Genomic DNA, 23,678 nt, shown 5'->3' with positions numbered 1-23,678 from the left:
TCAACTATACAGCACATACAATGTCAACCAAAATTAGGAAGACCACTAATATGTCAAACAAATTAGATATGAAATCCAGTAGCCTACAAGAAAACTGAATAACTTATTCACATACCAAATGTAACTATTATACATTATCATTCTCAAGGAGACATGTACATATGATGATGTAAAACAAAAGTGAGCATGGTTAATCACAACATACATTGACTAAGCAGGGCTTACATTAATGTAATTATTCAGAATTAAAAGGTAAGTATGGTTAGATACTGATTGCACATTGGTAAAGCAATGTCTGAGTCAATGGTCTTCTGCTGTGTTTGGGATCCATTTGCCAGTGTATGACCCTTTAAACCTAAGGAAAATAATTCTCATAAATGCCAGATATCAGGTAGTAGTTTCTTCATTATAATCCCTGGTACAATGTTTAATTCTTGGGATGGAGTCTTTAATCCTTACAGAGAATGACCCACTTTTCAAATTTTCAAACTGGAACACTAATCCAATTTCCCAGTTGCTAATATGACACATTTTCTCCTTTCTAGATGCTCTGTGCATCGATTCTGTTCTTCTAGAAATCATGTGATGATACAATATGTTATTTTGCAATGATATCCTGTGTCCGCTCAATGCACTGTGCGCATCTCACACACACTCTATCTCGGATTACACCATCTATTTGCCTCAGAAGGGAGTGTTTCAGAACATACACATACTATGTCCTTCCTGAGACCATGCTTCCTGGAGTCGTCACTCACCACATTCTACTCTAATGCTGTGAACCATTGAGGAACAATGACAGTATCCAAAAGGCTTTACTGTATGTACCAAAAACATTCAGTATAATGCATAAAGTCCTCCCCTTCTAACAGCCTTTGAAAAATTGTCTCCATATGCGAAGTCATTACTTTGATTGGTTTGTGCAACGAAACGAGGCAAAACAGTCTTGTAATATCTCTCCTTATCCAGAACGATCAACTTGTAGAAAAACAATCCTTGGCAAGTTTTAGCTTCTTCTCAATTGATTTTCTGAGTATTGAAGCATCATGAATTTTGAATTTTCTCCAATTGTTTTCCTTAGAAGTTAGGTTTCTTTACCCCTCATCACCAGCGTTAAATCATTTAATATTCCTCAAGAGAAACAGCTTCAGCCAAAGAGTTACTGCAGGGCTTTTGTGATTTACTCTCCAGATGTCTTATCCACATATGGTCTCCAAAAGCTTCAAATAGTGCTGGCCGCTTTTCTTAAAAGACGCTGAATACATAACATCATAATGTTCTACAAACACATTCTTAAACCCATGCCAGGTTACTTCACATATTTCTGAGCATATGCCGGATTACCACACCTGCCCATCTAGATAACTTTGCTTTACTCTTGTGAGATACCTTGCTAAGAAATTCATGTTGAGAGGGCACCTACATTTCACCAATTTCTGCGCATCTGTTTGCAGTGCCCCTCAACCCAGGCTGTAAGAGACTGACTGCAGTCACAGCAGAATCTATAGTTGGGGGGTCACAGGTCCAGGCCATGAAAATCTTTGGAGGGACATACTCCCAGCTCCCTCAATATAAAGTCTGTCCAGTCTTCTTTAACTGGGGTCCATGCTTATATGCATGTGAATGTTGATGCATGTGTGAATTCACATGTGTGCCTGGGTGTATGAATAGTGAAGTTCATTAGACTCTCAGTGTGTGAGGAACTTGAGATTGTGGTCTTCTCTGTGTAATGTTGGTTAGCATCTATCATGGGCCAAAGTGGGGACAAACACGTAGTGTTGCCACAAGGCACTTTTTTACCAACCTGACCTGTCTTTCTAAGTACAGGATGGTAAAAATGTTGGGGAAAGCAGTGAAATCTCTTACTTTTTCCCTTTTAAAACCTAAATGAAAAACCGCAAACGCATAAAGAAATCAGCTCAAAAGTATTTGAGAGCTGTCTAGATGATTATTAGCAACAGAGGGTTAACAGGCAGGTTGACAAAAGAATCATGCCAACTTTACAAGAATACTTTTTTACCTACCACCTGTATGCTGTTCCAAATCAGCAAAATGTATGGCTGGTGCCTTTTTCATAGAAAGGTGGCAACCCTACATGTACACATTCTCTTGCTCTCCTACCCAAAACATCTGTCTCTTTGGGTGGGGTGAGGAAGAACACCAGCCATTGGAGGATAGCTTCAATTCCACAGCTTGTGTGAATCTCATCACTTCTCCAGTTCCTGCCTAATTCTGAATTCTTTAAGATCTGGAATCCTGCCTAAGGTCAATACCCTTTTGACCTCAGGCAGTTCCAGCCACCTCAGGACACGCTGAAATAATGCATCACCTCGCTATGAGCTGATAATGCTAAGGTCATGTATACCCAGGTTTGGAGGAGCCCCTTTCTCCCTTAAGATTTGAAGGATGCACAAAACTTGATTGGCAAGACCAGGCCACCGAGGGATGATGAATACAGACCCTCTCACACATCCAGTAGTTAATATTTATCTTTCATTCAAAGACCGGCACCAGTGTAACTCTGAAGAATGGAAGACCGAGTAATGGAATCCCTTTTGGTTGCCATCCTTACAATTTGAGACTGGGACAAAGTCTGGGAAGAATCTGGAAGCAATGTTGCTGCTGACCAATGTGTTGTTTTGAGTGGCTGGACCGCAACTACAAGGAGTGACATGCATCCAGCTGAGAGCATCCCAAAAGACTGTGCAGGCCTCTGAGATACAAGGTAGGTCCCAGACATTTGACCACAAAAGTAGACCTCCAGCATGGGTTGCTCAAAACTTAAACGAAAGCCCATGGAGAGCATGCTCCAGCCTTGAAAATCTCTATGACTTAGGCAGCCTGTGTCGTAATCTCTGATTGCCCCTAGTTCTTAGATATTCTCAGCTTTCGCACCTGAACCAAGGACCTAGTTATGGCAGTTATAGTAGATCCCCAGACACCGGAACCATAGGAATTTCTACTCATGCCCAAGCAGTTTTGAAAATATCATCTTAGTCCCCACATAAATAGATCAAGTCAACTTAGCCTGCGTCTTTGTCTTGGAATCTCCTGCCACTAGAAAATCCTGACACAACAGATACCATCCCCTGAAATAGAATATCACCCTCAGGAACACCCAGAGTGAACTAACAGCCTGACCAGATACCACACAGATAGGCACTTCATTCTTTGAGCAGTGGGTCCACAGGTACACTGGTCAATACATCTGAGGTTTTGTACCCGTTGCAACAAAACAATCGTGAGCAAAGGCTGAAACCCTTTTAAAAAAACCATCAAAAATCACATGACTGTAAGCAAACCCCTCAAGAATTTTTTTTAACCACTGCAGTGTGGGTCTTTGTATCTGCTACGGTATTTCAGTATCCAAAGTGCTAGAGAGCGATTGTTAGTTTTGGCTTCTGTTCCACCTCGGAGTGTCACAGGGTGATCGTAAACATCCACAATAGACGAACATGGGCCACAATGCCAAATGGCAACTATTATAGCGCTTAACAGTTCAGAGCTATGCTAATGTTCGAGTCTGATCTCCATCTAGGAAGATGCTAGAGACTGCTGGTTTTCACTGTGATTTGTGATTCTATGTGTATATTATTGCTCTTAAACCTTTTACCTTTTGAAAGTAAAGAAACTGGCTGGACATTTACCTTATTGAGTGTTACTGATGTGTAAATTGCATTTGGGGTTTATAACCTCACACCAGCTCCATGAGAATGATTTCGACTGCTCCAACTCACAATCTTGAGAAAGCTAAGTGGTAACAGTTTATTGTTATGTGTCCCCAGAACACCACTGGTAAATAACATGATTTGTTACAGTGGGTGCGAAGTCACCGCTGACTTCATGGGGACACAATGAAAGACCTCACACTGATTAATCAGACACAAGTTCAAAAGGCAGATGGAAGTTGACTTCCAAAACCAACATCATAAGACCCCACACATTCCAAAACCGAAAGCTGTGAAAATTAGCTTAAATCCAACTTGTCTACCATTAATTGCCACTTGATCATGTTCTATTTTGTCCCAGTCAAGTCTAATTAAAAATATGTGAATACCAAATAGAACAGAGATCAGAAGACAGTACAGACTTTTGGATCCCCATGTCAATGAAATGTAAATTATCTAGAAGGATAATTATGGAGTTACACATATGCAGAACCTCAGCCACAAAGGGTCACAGGTGTGCACAAATCATATATATCCTCACACAGATTTGAAATATGACTGAAATCCAAGCCCGAACTCCAGATCAGAATGACCTTGACAGAAGCTTTGATTGACAGTTGTAGAATAACCTACCACTGCCCGTAATTATTAAAAGTCAGGCAACACTGATGCTCCTAAGGGACAGCATTGGTCTAAAAGCAGATTTGTGTGCAGCCATACAGAGCCAGTATTTTAGTACATTTTAGGGGTTGCCCCCTATTACGTTCATGTTTTGCTGTTCCGAACTTTCACAATTAAAGAAGGATAAAAAGATGGTGCACCATGGCGTACCCTCTTCCATACACTCACCTTCCGCCTTCGCCCACTTTAGAATGGAATCCACTTCATTGCCCTGGGTGGTGTTGCACTGGCCCCGGACGGCAGCAGCATTCACCCCCACCGTACCTTCATTAGCTTTCACCCCACAGAGATAGGCAGTAGCCGTACCTGCACTGTCTGGCACCTGAGCATTAGTGTTGTATGTCTATAAAGAAAAACAAACCGGATTATAAGCACAGCTGTCCACTGCCCGACAATGCATCACTTTAAAAAGGCATGTATGGGCTTGAGCTGCAAACTGATGAGTAACAGGGTACTAGGTATCTGACCATGTCAAAGCAACACATAAGGCACCAAAGTCAAAGCAGCTACAATTCTTTTTAAATTAATTTCTACACATAAAGAAACCACTTACCAGCCACATACAGGATACTGGATCTATAGGTAGTGGTCCACTTGAAGACACTAATTCTGCATGACCGTATGAGCAAATGCCATAGTAACATATATATATATATATATATATATATATATATATATACACACATGTATTGGTCAAACAGACCCAGTTGAACCTCAGTCCAAGAGAATTCCATTAGCTTGTGGAAGTGTCCTGAGACTGTGCTGGAATGAGACCTGCACCAAGGAATGCACCTTACAAATGGCAGACCTTATCAATCTAAGTGCAGAAACAGGGAGAGCACTGCAACCCCCCAAAGCTACAAAGGCAAAAATTGATGCTTTCCTGAAAGAACTGAGCTTTCTGTAGTACAGTGAAACTATTCTAGTTACGCTTAGCTTCCGAGATGTAGTTTCTCTTGGTCCTCGAGCTGTCAGTGATGACTAGGAAGCATCTGTGGTAGTGCTGTCATTTAACACTGATGATGCACAGTCTCAGGTACAACTGCACTCAATTGAATAACTAAGGGCCTGATTTAGATATTGGCAAATGGGTTACTCCATCACAACGGTGATGGATATCTCATCCGCTAAAATCTAAATGCTATAGGACATAATGGGATTTCGATTCCGGCAGACAGGATATCCGTCACTGTTGTGATGGAGTAACCCATATGCCAATATCTAAATCAGGCCCTAAGTTATTCCCTTTGTACCCTTGACTCTTCAAGGGTAGCAACCTCAGGGAGTCAAGGCCTACAAAAGGAGAGGGTAGTAGCTTTGGAATTCAGATACTGTGTGGCACAGTTATGAGATACACTGCCCATTGAGAGATAAAACCTTTAACATGAGTAGGAATGGTAAGACAGTTCACTGAAAGTCTCTTTACCTGGTGCACGTGTTGAATCACTACCTTTCACACTGCAATTATCTTCTAGAAAGAGAATCAGGATTCTAGCCCAGAAAGGGCCCTGCATAACAGGACTATTCTCTCTGCTGGGAGACAGGAAATGTCAGGAGGAATTTGGGATTGCAATCTCTTTTGTCCATCTCCTGTGAGGTGAGTTTGGCCGGCATTAACTACAACGGAGAAAAAATGTGGGACATTGTGATGGCTCAAGATGTCATTTGTAAAAGTTGGACACATTAACTTTCAAGTTTATATAAGTCTGTGCTACTCACCTAGAAACAAAATGGTTACTTACCAGTAGGAGTAGTTTTTCAGCCTGAAGAGTTTTTGGATTCACATGTTGTGCATTACTCCGCCATCTAGTGGTGGGTCCGGAATGGTCTTTTTCTTCTTTCTTCTTGTATTTGTTTTTCTCTTGGGCATTGTCGACCACTAGTTGATACTTAGTCCATACCCTTTGTGACCTCAGATGGCGCCCTGGAAGTTCCTGTGCATGGTAGCCATCTTCAGATTCTTTTTCCGTTCTTGTGTGTTTTTCAGTTTGCTTTTATATACACAAGACCTTTTTCCCACCTGTTTGTCCTGTTCTCGTTTCCAGGGAGGTGGGTGGGTCGCATGTGAATCCAGAAAACTCTTCAGGCTGCAATAATACTCCTACTGGTAAGTAACCATTTTGTTTTGCAGCATGAATCCTTTTCTGGATTCATATGCTGTGCATTAGATTTTGTAGTAGTTTCCCCTTCCTTGGGATGGTTGGGATGGAAATGATGAACTTGCAAACAGGTGCTGTAGTACTTTCAGTCCCACTTGAGCTTCTTTATGCATTTGAATGTCTACACAATGATGCTTTGTGAACGTGTGTGGGGACACCCATGTTGCTGCTACACAGATAGTGTCCATGGGCACATATGCCTTGAATACTAGTGTTGCACCCTTTTTCCTTGTTGAGTGTGCTTTAGGGCAGTGAAGTAGGCATTTGCCAGCTGATGTGTAGTATGTTTGGATTGTCTCCCCAATCCATCATGCAGCAGTTCCCTTTGTGACGGGTGACCTCCTACTGGATTTGGCATATGAAACAAACACTTGGTTCACTTTACAGAACTGTTTGGTCTCCCCTAGGTAGTATATTAGTGCTCTTCTCACATCCAGGGTATGTAATGACCTTTCCAAATGTGTCTGTAGATTCTTAAAGAAAACTGGCCACTGGATGGTTTGGTTGACCTGGAATTTGCTCACCACCTGAGATAGTAATTGAGGATTTGTTCTGAGGACTACATTGTTATTGTGAATTTGCATGTATGGTTCCTGTATTGTTAGCGCTTGAATCTCGCTTAGTCTTCATAGCGATGTGATTGCTATCAGAAAAGCAGTTTTTAATGTGGTACACCAGAGTTCTGATTAGTGCATAGGTTCAAATGGTTTTATCATCAACTGTGTTAATACAGTGTTCAGGCTCCACGTTGGGGCTGGTGATTTCCTTGGGGGCAATTCGTTTGGATATCTCCAGGAACCTTTTTTATAACAGGTGCTTTGTAAAAACCTTTACACAAGCTCCCCTGGTGTAGGCCAGAATTGCTGCCAAGCGTACCTTGAAAGAAGAGTAGTTGATTCCACTGTCCAGCAAGTGTGTAAGATAGGTTATTACTGTTTTCTGTCCTGATATTGTCTCCAAGATATTCTTCTCTGTGCACCATAGGAGGTATTTTTTCCATTTTGATGAATAGCATTTGCTTGTCGTTGGCTTTATAGCCTCCTTTAGTATTTCCATGGTCCTAGATGGTAGGTTTAGGTGTCTGAATTCTATGTATTCAGGCACCATGCTGTTAGACTGTGTTGCTGCTTCCGGGTGGAACACTTGTTCCCTTTCCATTGTGAGCACGTCCCACTCCACTTTGATCTTGATCATTTGTCCCTTGGACAGCTCGAGTAGGTTCGAATTCCAAGTTTGTCAGGCCCATTGTGGGGCTAGTAGGATGAGATTCATCCCTGGTTGCTGGGCCTTAGCTAGAACCTTTGGTATTAGGGGAGTCGGAGGAAAGGTTTAGGCAAATCTCCCTGACCAGTCTAGTGAAAGGGCATTCTCCTCGGACTGGTGGTGTGGAAACCTAAAGGCGAAGAGTTGGAATTTTTTGCTTTCTGCTGATGTGAACAAGTCGATTGTTGGTGTGCCCCAAATCCTGAAGATTTCTTCTAGACTTTTTTTATTTTATCTCCTATTTGTGTGTGCTGCTTTCCTGTCTGCTCAGTCTGTCTGTCTATATGTTGTCCTTTTCCAGTAGGTGGACTGTTTGCCCTTGTGGTATCGTCCATTTCCATATTTTTTGCGCTATTTGGCTTGCAGTGAAAGACTGTGCCCCCTTGTTTGATCAGGTAGAATATTGTTGTTGTATTGTCTGTCTGGATTAGTATGGGTTTACCTGATACTTGTATTTGAAAAGCTTTCAGAGCTGCTAATACTGTCTTTATCTCTAGGAAAAGGATGTGTTTTATTGCATCTGCCTTGCTCCACTGGCCTCGAATTCTCAAGTTGTCTGTGTGTGCTCCCCATCCCTTGTGAGACACATCTGTTGTGCAGGTCACCAATGGAATTGTCGTCTTGAAAAGTCTCCCCTTGGTCTTTGGACACCCACCAATGTATCTCCTTGTGTATTCTCTCTGTTACAACCACTAGATCCGCCAAAGTTCCAGTGGCTTGTGACCCGTTATTGCCTAGCCATTCCTGGAATGGTTGCATGTGGAGTCTTGTATGGGTTATGAGGGGGATGCATGATGCCATCATTCCCATTAGCTTCATTACTGTCCTCACGGTCAGAGATTCTCCCCTCTGGTAAAGACAAGTTTGCTCTCTGATTGCCTACACTCTCTTCTGGGTATGGTATGCATGTGCTTTCCTTTCATCCAGTCTGGCTCCAAGGAAAATCTTCTCCAGTTAGGCCTTGAGATGATTTCTTGTGGTTTATGCTGAAACCCAGCTTTTGTAGGGTTGTGATCACTGTTTGAACAGCCCTTTGACATTTCCCTTTTGTACTTGCTTTTATTACCCAGTCATCCAGGTGGGAGTATACATGAATTCCCTTTCTTCTTAGGAATTCCATTACTGTTGCCAGGCATTTTGTAAAAACCCTTGGTGTTGACTTTATTCCGAAGGGTAAGACCTTGAATTGATAGTGAACCTTCTCTAGTTCGAGCCTGAGGTATTTTTTGTGTGCTTGATTCATAGGTATGTGCAAATAGGCGTCCCTTAGGTCTATGGTTGCCACATAGTCCCCATTTTGTAGGTGTGGAATTACCTCTTGTAAGGTTGTCATCTTGAAATGTGGTGTGTGGATGAATTTGTTTATAAACCTGAGGTCCAGGATCAGCCTTAGTATTAAGTCTTGTTTTGGTACCAGGAAGTAGGGTGAGTAGTTTGCCTTGTTTAACTCCCCTTTTGGTATTCTTTCTATTGCATGGTTTTGCAGAAGTTCTTTTACTTCTTTCGTTAGTTGTACCAGTTCTGTTCTCTGATATCTTTTCTTCTTTAGTGGGTTTGGTGTTGGCAGTGCTTAATTTGTAAATAAAAACGTGCCGGTGGCCAAAGCTCTCCCGTGAAACATGCGGCTGCTGCAATTAAATGTGCGAGCGCAGACACTGAGGCAGAGTAATCCTAAAGCCATCTCAGGCCTCTTTAATCCATTCATAGCCACTCCCTGCCCCTTCAGCTCACTCTTGCAGCCTTCTGCTTTCTCCCTTGTGACATTTGTGGGTTTTTCTCTTCCTCTGCCTTCCCCAAATGTGCCGTTTTCTCACAATAAATGCCTGATGCAGAAAACTAAGTGCCGGCCCTCAAAAATAAGTTCCTGTGCCCCGCACCGGAAACCACTAGCTCAAATTAGACACTGGGTGTTGATGGGTTTGTGAGCTCTTATACAGTAGTCGTGGCGTACCACGTTTAAAACCCAATTGTCTGTGGTAATCTTTTCCCATTCTTGTGGGTATTGGGCTATTCTGCCCCCCCCCCCACACCGGTGTTGTGTGTGGGCTTGGGGATATTTACGAGTCACTTGGATATTCCTCCTTCTCTGGAGGGTTGGCCCCTCGCTCTCCCTCTACCTTGAAAGGGCTGTTGCCTTTGCTGGTATCCGGTTTGTTGGCCAGTCTGTTGTGTACTCCTCTGGGGCTATTGTTTCTGCAGTTGCCCTGTCGCAAAAGGTCCCCTTCTTGGGGGTCTTCTGAGTGTGTTTCCTCCCCTCTACCTCTTGGCCAAACAAGGCATCTCCATTGATGGGCATGTTTATGATGGAGGCCTGAACTTCGGGCTTGAAACTGGAGATTCTGAGCCATGCATGCCTCCTCAGGGTTGTCCCTGTACACATTTGTCGACTGGCTGTGTCGGCCCATCCGACACTGATCCAGCGCTGATTTTAGGCAGGTGTTTGCAATGTTTTTCCCCGCCTGGATGATTGATTTTGCTCTTTTCCTATCCTCTTCTGGGAGCCTTTTATTAGCTCTTTAATCTCGACCCACTGCTGATGGCCATATCTGTTGAGGAGGGTGTTGGAGTTTTGCTGTATGCCATTGTGTTGCTGCCTTTCTCTCCATCTTTCTCCCTACCATGTCCAGCATCTTGCTTTCCCTTTCAGGAGGGGGCCTTTGGAGGTATGTGCATTGTTCCTCCTTCTTCCAGTAGTGACAACGATAAAGTCTGCCACTGTGTTCCCCTGGATGTATTTGGGGTTCCTCAGGGAAGGTTTATTTTTGTTTCCAGTCTTGGTGTCACCCCTTTTGATGCAGTAGGTTCTTTGAATGCCTTGTTTCCCTGGTGCAGTATGATGGGTAGCAGTGGGAGATACAGAATCCCCTTGCTTGATGGCATGAGGGTTTCTAATAGGAAGCAAGAGTCTCCTTTCTCTTCGTCTAAGGGTACACCATATGTTTCTGCTGCCCTCTTAATTATGCTGTTGTAGACTGTGGTGCCGTCTGAAGGTGAAGGCCTCAAAGGGTAGCTGTCGACCTCCTCTTCTGGGCTCTCTGTGTCGGGGTCATTCGAACTGTCCTCTAAGCTCTCTGTTGCTTCTTCCCCTACAGGGTCATAAAAAGTCTCCACTGCCTCCTCTTCATGGGGCTCAGAGGTTGTCGGCACCTCTAGAGCAGTCTCTTCCTCTTCGATGTCTGTGCTTGTCTAAGGTTTTGTGGGATTTTGAATTGTTTTACCACGTCGTTGAACTCCTTTTTGCATAGTAGGAGCACTGCCATTTCAGCCTCTAGTTGACACCTCTTCTTCTCCACTTCTAATGCCTTTTCAACATCCTGCCTGGATTTTTCCTGATTTTTTTTTTACGTTGTTTCAAAAAACCTCAGAGCTCCTCCTTTTGCTTCCAGACATAGAGGCAGAAAAAAGAATCTGAAGCTGGCTCCTACCCACAGAAACTTCTGGTGCTCCGACTCAAGTCACACAGGAGACGGACCAAGCACCAAATGGTGGTTGACGATGCCCAAGAGGAAAAAAAAAAAAAAACAAGAAGCGACAATTCCAGGCCCAACCACTAGATGGCGCAATAAGGCACAGCATGTGAATCCAGAAAAGGATTCATGCTGCAAAAGATTAATTAGCAGGGGTTAATGTTTAAATATAATATTAACCCATATGGGTTGGGTCCCTCCACCTTGAGACTGTCGTAGCACAGTTTGTACTTTAAGTGGATTATTAACATCCGAAGTTAGGAAGAACTGAAGCCCTTCACTGCAAAGTTGATCATTATGAGTAAAGTTAGAAAAGTCTGTGACCAGAATACAATACTACACACCCCCAGCACAGAATAAAAGGGTCTATAAATGAGTTATGGATATGAGGTAATCGGGGACATATTAAGAATCTTAAGGACTTTGGGGGCCCTGAGCTAAGTGTATTTTAGGGCCCCTCTTAGGACCAGCTTTGAATTTATGATCCAGGTTCAGCTCTTTCATGCCCCCTTTGGCCAGGTCACTGACAGTTCACTGGCACACCCCTAAATCTGTTTACATCTAATAATCAGGGATAGTGACGTGTGTTTATAATATTGTAACACAGCAGCAGCTCACTACTATTACAGCATATATTCTCTGTGACACCCTCCCATTCCTCAAACATGAGGTTCTGTTTTGATCTTAAAGGAACTTTTTTATGGATGTTGCATGAAACATTAAGCACAAAATGACCGAAATAGACTCTCACACATCACTCAAATTTAAAATATATTACAGGTAAAAGGTATTTAAAACAATCTGTTTAAGAATTATTCAAGGTCATCAGGCCAATACTCTCTTCGGAACAGAGCTGGCTCTATCCGGGGGCTCGCTGAAGGATTGGGGCCCTGGCACAGAGCCCACTTTGGTCATACCTTAAAACGTCTCTTGAAGTAGTAGCTCTTTGAAGTTGGAAATAGCTTCCAGTTCTACAAATTAAGAATGGGTGGCACTGCTCCTGTTGACAGCACCCTATCCACAGGATGCGTGAGTTGATGAGTTAGGAAGGAACAGGAGCAGGGACCAAGCAGGTCGGGGAGCTGTAGTTCTTCAAAGTACTTGAGTGGGACTGCAGTCCTTGGAAGTTGGGCAGCAGCCTACCATCTTCATAGTTAGCGCATCTTTACAAATAAGAAGGACCAGGTATTTCCACTTTTGAGAAGGTGCAGATTTTGCAGGGCAGTGGCATGCTAGTCCTGCTCCCAACATGCACAACCGGGTAGTAAAACAAGGGAGTGGTGCAGTAAGGGTTCTTTATTCAGCACAGTGCCCAGCTGAGGGTGCAGGCTGTCCACAAACTAATCTTATCAGCAAAGGCCCACACAGTAGGAGCATTGTTTGGATACAACATAACAGTGAGGTAGGAAGACACACACACCTACCCCTCTGAGAAGAAAACAAGGGGCACGCAAGAAAGGCCAAGGAACGGAACACTGAACAATAATATAATACACAATGTAATATGTAAAAAGACGATGACCAAGAATAAAAATCTTAGAAGGAGCAAACACTGTGAATGGGAAACTTAGCACCAAATAGGTTTTACAGAAGGAGTTTTAACTCTGCCATTATATTACACCATGGCAGAATCAGTATCAGGTTCTGAAGGATCGCCATACACACAATAATCAACACACACACCCGATTCAATAGGTCACACCACAAAGTACACTCCACCTTTACCAAGGTTGATACCACAAGTACCACTCTCAACTCTAAGCAAATCCTGAGAAGGATGCAACTAGGTACCACATTCATCAAATAACTCTCACAGGACCAATGTGTTTCTTTACAGTTCACAACCAGCATGATATTTCAAACTTGTCCATCCTGAGCGACCACACTGTGAGAACTTACCTTCACTGTTTAATCGCCTTGCGAAACTTGCAAGGCCTTTGGTGACCCAATCAGCCTTAAGAATTTTCACACAGTCTCTTTCCTTGAAGACTGAAACCACAACCTGATTTTCTCAGTCATCCCTTTGCTTTGTCTTCTCTTGTTTAATTGCCACTTTAGAAGCCACCTGTCCACAACCACATTTTGCAACTGTTATGGAACCAATCTTCTTAAACCACCATGGGTTCAGCTTATTGACAGGTCCTCTGCATTTGAGCAACTGGAAGGGGTTCACATCCTGAGGGTATGTGGTATGACATGACATAACCATATCTTATAGCTAACATACTTCCCAGTCAACTCCATAACTGCATACCCACACTATGCAGTCTTTGAGAATTCTCCCCAAATCCCCTTCTTTAAAATCTGAAGCCATAATCCGTTTTCCTTGGCCAAACCTTTCTTAATATTTTCTTAGTTAACTGGCACCTCAGAAGCTCTCTGTCTGCAGTCACAACTTACAACTCCTTTGGGACCAATCTCCTCTGTAAACGCCTGTGGGTTCACCTTAGTGACAGGTTCAATGCACTTGAGCAATCAGAAGGTTACTCACTCCAGTGAGAGTATTCAATGTGACACAAAATAACCACATCTTATCGCAAACATGCGCTTCCCACCCATGCCCATAAGTGTGTGCCAACATGGTGCAATCCTCCCTGAGAACAGGACTGAACCTCTCTACTCAATCATTGCACTGCAGGTCAATCAGTTCTGATGTTACTTGCTTGATGCCACACTCGCTATAGACTTGTTCATCTCCCATGACATTAACTGCACCTCATTATCAATAACATTGTAAGTCATTGTCCTCTACTGAAACCTCTTTAAAAATAAACAACAAAAAAAACAATCACTATATTAGTAGTGGCCCTGCACACAAATTTTACTTCCAGCCACTTTCCGCAGTAGTCCACCAAAACCAAGCCGGAAGTCACTAGTCAACTTTTGAAAATGTCCCAATATCAGAGGCAATGTTTTCCCAGGGTCATCCTAGCCAAGGAGCGTGAGTGAGAGGAGCCTTCCTGGCCATTAGCACTCTATCACGATTACTGCACTCCACACATTCTCTCTTCCACCTGTCTGCTATTTTATCTGAGCCTTGACGCCAGAAGTACTCTCTCACTCATCTTTTCATGGAAGATATGCATGGGTGCCTTATATGAGCCATACTCAGAATTTTATCACAAATTGCTACAGGAAGCACACATTTACCTGCTTTGAATAGTAACATTCCTTCTACCTCCAGTTGCCTGGCCCCTTCCAGTACACTAGTGTCTCTGGAGTACTATCCCTGCACTCTGGCCAGTCTTCTGCTATCCACCCCTTTGCACAGCAATCTGAATAATCAGCCTTTCTCATTTATTACCATTCTTCTTTAAAAACAGCTTTCACAACAGGAGAAACAACCTCTCCCAAAACAGTTATAACTTCTATAACTCTGTTGGTCTAATTCAAAACCTCACTACCAGTAACATCTTCATCTAAGGGCAACCTTGACAGAGAGTCGGTGGTCACAATTAATTTTCCTGGTACATACTCCACAAGAAAACAATATTCCTGCAACTTGGGCGTTACCTGTCACATTCCAGCCTCTTCACAGGGACAGAGATTTGAGGTCAGTGCACAGAAGTAACTAATTGTCCTACACATTATTTTGAAAATGCTCAAGGAGCCCCCACACGCCCTACCAGTTTCCTCTAAATCACAACATATACCCGCTCTGTGGCGTTCAATGTCCCAGAGGCAAATGGTACATTCCATTCCAGTTTCCGAACACCCTGAGAGAGAATTGTTCCTACCTCCTATCAATTGGTGTCAACTGTTAGCACACATTCTTTGGCCACAAAGAAATGTTTGAGAGTTGGTGTGTAAGTAATACCTGTGTTTATTTTTTCCTGAGCCTTTTGTTGTACAATAAAGCTCAGTATTTTTTCTTATTACAATTACTAATAGTCTCATAGGTTCCATAATTTCCGCAAAATGAATTACAACTTTACTGTGGTGCTCGCATGATCCAGCAAATAACAGCATTTTCCTCCTTGTCAGGAGGTGATGCTTTCTGAATAGCATCGACAATCGAGCTTTTGGCGCTATTCCTTCTCCAGACTCAGAATGTCCCAACTATTCCGCTTTGTTCTGGAACTGCTTGCACTTCTCACTCCTGAGGGTCAAACAATTCTCTTTCAAACGTTTGCATACCTCCTTCAAGTGCTCTCTGTGTTCCTCCACTGACTTTGAAAAAACAAGATGTCATTTTGGAAGCAATCCACATACATTTCAATATCTATAAGATTGAGCAAATTGGCCCTCTGAAATACAGATGCGAATCAGGTCAAGCCAGAAGGCATCCTCCTGAATGGGTATTGGCTAAATGTAGCCCGGAAAGAAGTGAGATGTTTTGATTCTGGAGTCAATAAGGCTTGGTGATATGTAGAGTGTAAAGGAAGAATGGAGACCAACCTGCTACTTCCAAACTAGAAACAAATTCACTGATGTTAGACTGAGGATAGTTATGCTCATTTACATTCAGAGATCTACACATATTCTCAATTTGTGGTCAGATTTTCTGGCTAAAAGTTCAACTTAGTCCGTGCACTCTACAGAAGGACTGTTCATCTTTGCTTCACAATTGGATTTTCTATGAGAACCCCTTTCGGAATCCCAGATTTTCAGAGATTACAAAAATTGTTCAACCAACAACCACTATTAGTTGTCCTTTCTCACTGCCAAAATGAAACAGTTACTTCGCTGTATGGGTAGTGGAGGCAGCTTGAAATATTTTCTCTATTCACAACCTGTGCAGTATTCCGCCAACTACTGGATGGGTCTGGAATTGTCTTGTCTTTTTATTCTCTTTTTTTTAGGCATCATCGATTCATTGACCATTTAGTGCTAGGTCCCTTCTCCGATAACGTCAGAGGTATACACAAGATGTTCCTTTGCAAGGACCACATGTTCACACTTGTTTTTCCTTTGGAGATCCTCTTCTCCTTCTGTGTGTTGATGTCCCCCAGCCACCCACTCCAACATAACCCCACCACCCCGCTCCTTGCAAATTCATGAATTCATGTTCTTTTCTGGGGAGGGAGACAGATTGCATGTGAATCCAGAAGATTCTTCAAGCTGCAAAACTACTCCCACAGATAAGTAACCATTTTATTTTTAGCATAGTTTCCTTAAATAGTGGCCAAGAAGCCATATGTACAATCCATTCTAACCAATGTGCACAATTTTCATGTGCCTCACTCTCCTTATCTAATCAAATCCTTATCTACCTCCTGTCAGCTCCAGTCTCCGTCCTGTAACCCCCACTTTCCCATGTACTCCATTTTATCCTTGCAATCACTGCACTTTCGTGTCTGCAACATTCTCCGTCTGTATTCATCTGTTTCTGGTGTGTGCGGTCCTCTAGTGTGTAACATTCTGCTCTCTGAGCACAATTCTCTTGGGTACACCATTAGAACCCCAAGTGTTCCATGCCTGTGTGGTCTCCCCTCTGCATAGTGTGCTTCCTTCTGCTCCCATGGGAACACTACCTACCCCCTGCTTTTCCAGGCCCTGTCCAGGAAATGTCTGGGGAAGCTGCTTAGGGACATCTGCACTGCATCAGTATTAATGTTGATTTCTGGTGATGGTGTCCGTGTGTATGGATTCCTGTTAGTATGTGTACCTGAGCGGGTAAAATGTAAATGTAAATTAGCACTTGTATAGCGCACTACTCACCCGTTAGGGTCTCAAGGCGCTGTACTCATACCGCTATGGAACCCCTCCTGGCTTTTCCCTGTGAGGCGCCCACTCCTGAGCACCCCCAGGGTGAAGCCAGGCATCCAAGCACTGTTGGGGCCGTTGTGGAGATTAAGCAAGCTATTGCCCAGAGTTGCAGAGTGGGACCCATGAATTAGATTAGGCACCGAGGCGAGAATTATCTGGTCAAGGGGAATTGAGCCCAAGACCTGCCGAAGCGGGACTTGAACCCTGGTCTTGAGCCAGATCTCCGCTTCAGGGTCTGCCGCTCTAACCATTGAGCCACGCTTCTCCACAGGTGTGTACCATGTGCTCTTATGAGGATGTATGCATGTATACAGTGTGCTGCTTTGTAGGCAAGCACAAGCCACAGCTATTGGCTTTGTAAATTCAGGTTTCAAATAGTTTCTGAATTCTTAACCCATGGGCCACCAGACACTTGGTCTGGTCACTTCACTTCTGGGTATGACTGCTGGAGTTTGTCCTTCACCCCACCATACTACGTCTCCTCTCCCTTCCCTGTGGGTTTGGGTGTGCACACACCAGTGTACAGTATATCGATTTACATGCATGGCAGCACAAACGCCAGAAAGGACACTGCGGGGATCTTTCTTGTGGTGGAAAATGCACAGCCCACTTTGCAAACTGCCATATTGCTATTCAGGGTTCACCCTGAGAGAAATATCCAAGAATACCAACCATGGATACGGAGTCAATGACCTTATACCGGGCATTAGGCTAGGAAACCTGCAGGTCTGGTGGACATGACCTTAAAGTATCCCTTTCATTAGCCTGTTTCATACCAACTGACTTTCAAGCCAAGTGTAACATTCATCTTTATATGAAAATATGTGTTAAGTCTGATGTGTGCACTCTTTGACAACAACAGCCTTTATTTAATGGATAAGCACATGCATTTGCTGAGTTGCTTGACCTTGGAAATGGCACGAATGCTCAGGTTAGGACAGGTATCATAATGTAAAATAATTCCCTGACGGCAAAAGTTAAAGAGTGTCCTTACACCTTCCCGTAGGAGCACTGCCCCAATGATTTGAAAAAGTTCTGAAGAATAATGAATAGTGGGCACCAGTGCTTTACACCAGCTAAAAGCTGAGAAAGACCTCAGGCAAACAAGGAGCAAGCAGCCTTAGTAGAAAAATTACTTCTAAAACTGGTGAAAACTGCTTTTGCACCTATTTGAGCCCTAGCTGGATCTAAATTACCCTAGCCAAATAGGATGCTGACCCTGACCTGTGTCTGGAATCAAAGCATAGTGACCATTCTGCATTTAGTCCAGGAAACTGACATTTCAACTACCATTGGAATGAGGGTTTGTGTAGGGAATAAAACATATTTAAATCTGAGTTGCAATGGTCAGCAGGTCACATGTTTAAATTCCGAAAGAACAAACTCATCAGTTCTACCTTCGCTGAAAGCCATTGAAATGGCTAATAATGAAACTTATTTACAGTGCTTAGTTCCTGCGGTTAATGTCCCAATTACTTCTTTTTGCAAATGAATCATTCCTACCTCTTGAAATCTATTGTTACTCAATGGTAGGCAGTGCAGGTCCAAGGTAGTGCCAGTAAATCAATTTATGTCCGATTTACACCGAGGATATCCCTAATGTAAATTTCACGTGATATTATCTTAGCCAGAGAGGATGAGCTACAAGTTAGCCAGAGTTTCGGTTCTACATATGAATCTATGTTTTACTATAGGGCACATGCCCACTGTGGCTGTCACGGCTCACCCTGGTATAGGCACATAGAGTCAAGTTGGGGACTACTCTGCACAAGTTGGTGATACCAATATTACAGTTTCTTGTTATATTACTGGTAGTCGTAGTACTAATCCTCCAGCATGTACTAGTGCCAACACTGAGAGACGACACTCATGTGCTCTGCACTGATACACAGCCTGTTGCCCAAGACATACCACTCCTGCTCTGCCATCATCCTTATGTCTGCGCTGGTGGTGACTGCACTTATGGTCTTGGCACCTAAGGATATGATGGGGCATGCAGTGTCCTTTTGCAAGCTGGTTTCTGGAAAAAGATATCAAGCTACGCAAATAACTAATGAAACTGACCAATCCATCATAAGTAAGGATATTAGCAAAGGACAAGCCCTACTCATCCATCAAGACTCTTGTGAATGTTTCTTTCAGTCAGACGTTTCCTTCTCAATTCTATCTACTTCAGCGTGAAGTGGAGAGACACTGTTGCAGCTCCTCTGGTTTGCTCTGCTGAGCCATTTGATCCTGTGCTGCTTATTTTTCAGGCTTTCTTTTCAACTTAGTTCCAGCCCAGGGCACCTCTGACATGAGAGTACCTGATTTACAATTCTGGTGTTATACCTGCATCTGGACCTTGCACATAAAGTTCAAGCCTCAGCTCATCTACGTCTGGTTGGTGGTTTCCAGCCTAAAGACCCTGCTGTAACTCTGCCATTCTGGGCCAGGATATAGGAGTAAGAAAAAATAATAAAGACAAAATGGATTCGTGCTCAGAATGTTTCATGCCTCCAGGAACGTCATTCTGAGGTTTTAGCACTAATTTCCTGGTGATATGTAGATGTAACGGGATCATTCGGTGTGGGAAGATTCTGGAAGCCAATGACTTTTGATCAGGAATCAACTTACCCATGTCTAACTCTTGACGTTGATCTTATGGACTGGATGGATGCCACAGTTCAGAAATGTTTGTATTAGTAAATGAACCATTGATATTTATGAAACAGGCCGCAGAACACTCTCCATAATCATTAAATCAACCAGTCATATTCTAGGTTCCACTTACTCATCGCCATATCACACATTATCAATGGCCTTATAATAGCCAGCATCTCTACTTCCTTGATGCCATGATCAGCTCCTCACATGGCCGGTGGAGTAACAGGCAGGAGACTTAGAGACAACTTATAGCACCAAAAAGGCCAACAGCTGGCCGCTAAAGTTCTGCTCCCTCAAGTGTGCCTGGCCAGCAATGCTCTCAGGTCTGTACCCTTCGATTGTGGTAACTGTAGCACATTCAGCATGGTACCTACTAACCCTCCTCAGGACTGCAGCTGTGTTTTCTAGCAACGGTCAGTCCCCACTCCAGTGTACGCAAAGCTGATGGTAAGATTATCAAAACATCCACTTGTTCTAGTTTTATGACTTTGTTCTTGTATGGTTTCATGCTGGCTTAACACCAAGACTTTCAGCTTGGTGACATTAAAGTTGAGACTGTTTTGCCCACTTTGTATCTGTAAACACGTCAACAGTTTTGGTGGGTGGTTCTCTGTCCATGTCAACAGTTCCACATCATTTACATCGAGCAGAGCTATAGTCAGAATACCAGCAAGAACAGAACATTAGCCTACAGCTACAGCAGGTCAAATATCAGGTACACGTGAGCCGATTCACAAAGGTAAACTTACACTTTTGTGCAAGTTTACTATTTTTTGGTAGTCCCAAACTATAAATTTTATTTTACTATTAGTAACCTTATGACACGGAGTACTCTTTTTTTGTGCGGAGTTGTGAGGCCCAAATGCAGATTTTCCACAGTTGTAAAATTACTATTAGTAAATTTAAACTCGCACAACTCAACTTTTCACTAGAGGTTTCTATGTCAGTTGACTCAAAGGGATAGATAGTGCTTGGGGCATGAGAAGTGCAATATAATTTTTCTGCACTATTCTGCAATATCTAGTGAAACGAAACTAATGTTGCTGCTCTTGTGACGCTTCCCACCTTTAATCAAGTGACGCCCCATCGTGGTGAAAGGACTCATTACTAAATAATGTTTAAACTTCAGACAGACTGGGAATATATTTCTGCAATGTCCACTCTGAGTGTATTTCAAAAACACAGTTGATGTGCTGAGGGAAGTCTACCAGTATGGCAGAGTACTTTACTCCCGCACACCAAGGTCCCCAGCCCACTAAATTTAGGGTTATTCGCCAGCCCTGCAAAGAACTCTAAACATTGACAGCAACAGTGAGCTTAACGGGTTGGCAGTACAGTCCATCAACCTTTTAACATACTTTTGCTTGTTCAAAAATCAAATCTGAAAGTTAGGTTTTGTTTTTGAAAAAACAAAAACGAATGCCACCCCCCCCCCCCCCCCCATAACCTGAAGATATCTCCCATGGTGTGGGGTCATGTAAACATTTTTGTTATCCGTTATACCATCATATTTTCCACGGCAGTAGTAGGGGGGGGGGGGGAGTACAAACTGGTAATTCAAATGCCCACTTTAAATCGGGTGGGTAGTCGAATGGCCAAACCTCCAGCACACATTACTCTGTCAGGCCGTCAGATGAGTATGTTAGCAACAGAGATGGCGTCGTCTTTGTCGCCTACATATCTAGGTCCTCCCTTCTGCAAGTCAGACGGGTAAACTTCATTTTCGCAGAGTGGGTACTTCTTCACCATTACAACAAAGTAACCTCGCAGCCAAACTCTAAGCCAGCCGCATTCGGCCTGCCACAGGCCCACTGTTACTGAAACAATAACCTCCAACAGCACGCACTGAGTACCACTGCTCAGTACCACAGCTAAGCAATCTAGGTCATTTTTTAAGCCAGTCCAGAATTCACCCGAGACATGTTGACCCTCACCGCCAGTTTCATGATAAATTCTCATATGTGTGGTACCGCCTATTACCATATGTATCGAAATCACAAGTTATGTGATTAAAACTGCATTTCACAGATAAGTATTGCAAGATCAAGCCGGTCCATATTTATCAAGGGGAAAACAGCAGGTAAATTAAAAGACATGATGTTGGTACGATAAATAGAAAATTTGCATATTAGTACACATTTTCTGGGCAAACTTTGTAAAAGGTGATAATTATCACTCTACTAAAATGGGAACACAACAGTGTCTGGTTTTATCAGGGGCACTAATTGTCGCACGAAAAACGGAGCCACTGGGCAGCTTGTAATGAGGCCCATTGTGTAGTAATGGCAAGGGTTATTTTAAAAGAAGTTACTATCTATTCGATCATAAACACAAAACCTAATTTGTTATGCTACTAATACATAAGGTCCGAAAATATGTTTGTTTTATTGGAGTATCTTAACAGGTCGACTTATTTTTAAACATTTAACGCATTTTCCTTACATGAACCTCCATTCTCTTGACTAGCATCACTATTTTCTGATTTTTCAATTCTTCTTCATGGGCACTATACTGCTGTGATAACTCCAGTTATTATCCCAATCAGCATGGTTACAGCACTAATCAACCCAGCATATGGCCTATGCTAATGACCATAGTAAGCAGAATTGTGTAATTAACCAAGACAGAGTATCTAACCCTTGGCTGGTTAGTGACAGCCACTGTGCCAGTAAACACTCCATTGATGTGTATGTAATTATACATACAGTCAGTTATCCTATAAACAATCGGCATCATTCACTATTCTTGGCTAGCCTCTACACCAAGCACAAAGGTGCCCATAAGTGCATCTTTAACGTAGGTACCCCATCTATAATGTGACAATCCTTATTCCAGCCAGCATCTTCTAAGACTTATCCCTTTAACCTCCACCCAAAAGAATGTAAGTAGACGCCGTGATTTTCCACCAGCGCAAGCAAAATCCTGCTTCATCAGTCTTTAATTCTATAATCTGCCAACGAGAGGCTCTAGTGCAATCCATCAGGTGAGCAGGAGCCCCCACTGGTATCCATCTGGGAGATTAATGTAATCTAACACCAGTCTTTTTTGCATCCTGAATCGGTAGGTTGAGAACCAAAACCTTTCAAGAAAGAGATAGGTCAGCACCCCAGAAAGGGGTTCTTGTGATCCCCATTCTAAACAAAGCCACAAGTGGGTGCAGAGTAATTTCAAGCCAATCCTAAACCTAGCTGTACTCTCTGGGGAGAAAAAAAGTGAGGAATGTCAATTACATGATCTTCACACACATCAGTTTCTGGTGCCTTTCCTTTGAGGCTTCTGTCCTTCCCAAGGGCTTGAAAGAGAGCTTACAACCATATACATGGCATAGTGTTTGTAGTCAACGAGCTTCTAAGTGCAGGTCTGATCGTCTTCTGCTATCAATATGGTGGGCTTTGAAGTGTTGTTGAATACATTTCCCATAGTCCATGACACAATTCCTAAGGTTGTGCTCCATTTTCAGTAATTTGACCATCAGGAAACAGAGAGGCAAGCTTGAATCTTTTCTTTCTAGACCTTTACTTATGTCTGATGTGGCTCCAGAAGTTTATCCTAAATCTGCTGTTTGAACACCACATTCAAAATGTTATTTGCATTCCTAAAGTGTACCTTTGTGTGGTAAAATAACTCGATTTATCAGTGCAAGCAAGCAAATTGATTTGCCTCATAAAAAGAAATACTCACACACAGTTATTCACTTGAATAAGTCTTTTCCAGGAGATTCGTAGAAAGAGTGTCTGTAGCATCCATGCCAAGGGCTGTGCCAAGGCCATGCACATTCAGAAAGGGAAGAATGTTCCACAAGCAGGCAGCACAGGCAGCATGTTCCAAGGCGTTGAGCTTCACCCCTCCTGTTTGGCCGAGTTCGTTTTTGCTTGCTTTAGGACTCTGTGCACTGCTAACCAGTGCCAAACAGCTTGTGTTTTCTCCCTAAAACATGGTAATATTGGCCTATACTTGATTGGCATATATAATTTACTTTTAAGTCCCTAGTATATATTATGTTATTCTATGTGTATTAGTCTAGAGCACAATGTATTCAGAACAGTGTCTTGGAGCTGAAGCACGAGCTGTATGGGATGGGGCAG

General features: G+C 42.9%; 1 protein-coding gene across 3 annotated transcripts in view; it reads right to left on the bottom strand.

Moving 5' to 3' along the window:
• The window catches only part of LOC138300551 (alkaline phosphatase, tissue-nonspecific isozyme-like), a 229,167-nt gene that overhangs the window by 82,103 nt on the left and 123,386 nt on the right, over positions 1 to 23,678 (bottom strand). For all 3 annotated transcript variants that reach the window (XM_069240081.1, XM_069240082.1, XM_069240083.1), the window contains exon 5: positions 4,518 to 4,692. In XM_069240081.1, coding sequence (XP_069096182.1) covers positions 4,518 to 4,692 — 175 coding nt within the window. The remainder of the gene's footprint in view (positions 1 to 4,517; positions 4,693 to 23,678) is intronic.

This window comes from Pleurodeles waltl, chromosome 6 (genome assembly GCF_031143425.1).
Source record: "Pleurodeles waltl isolate 20211129_DDA chromosome 6, aPleWal1.hap1.20221129, whole genome shotgun sequence".
Lineage (NCBI taxonomy): Eukaryota > Metazoa > Chordata > Amphibia > Caudata > Salamandridae > Pleurodeles > Pleurodeles waltl.
This window is presented reverse-complemented; position numbering and strand designations above follow the sequence as displayed.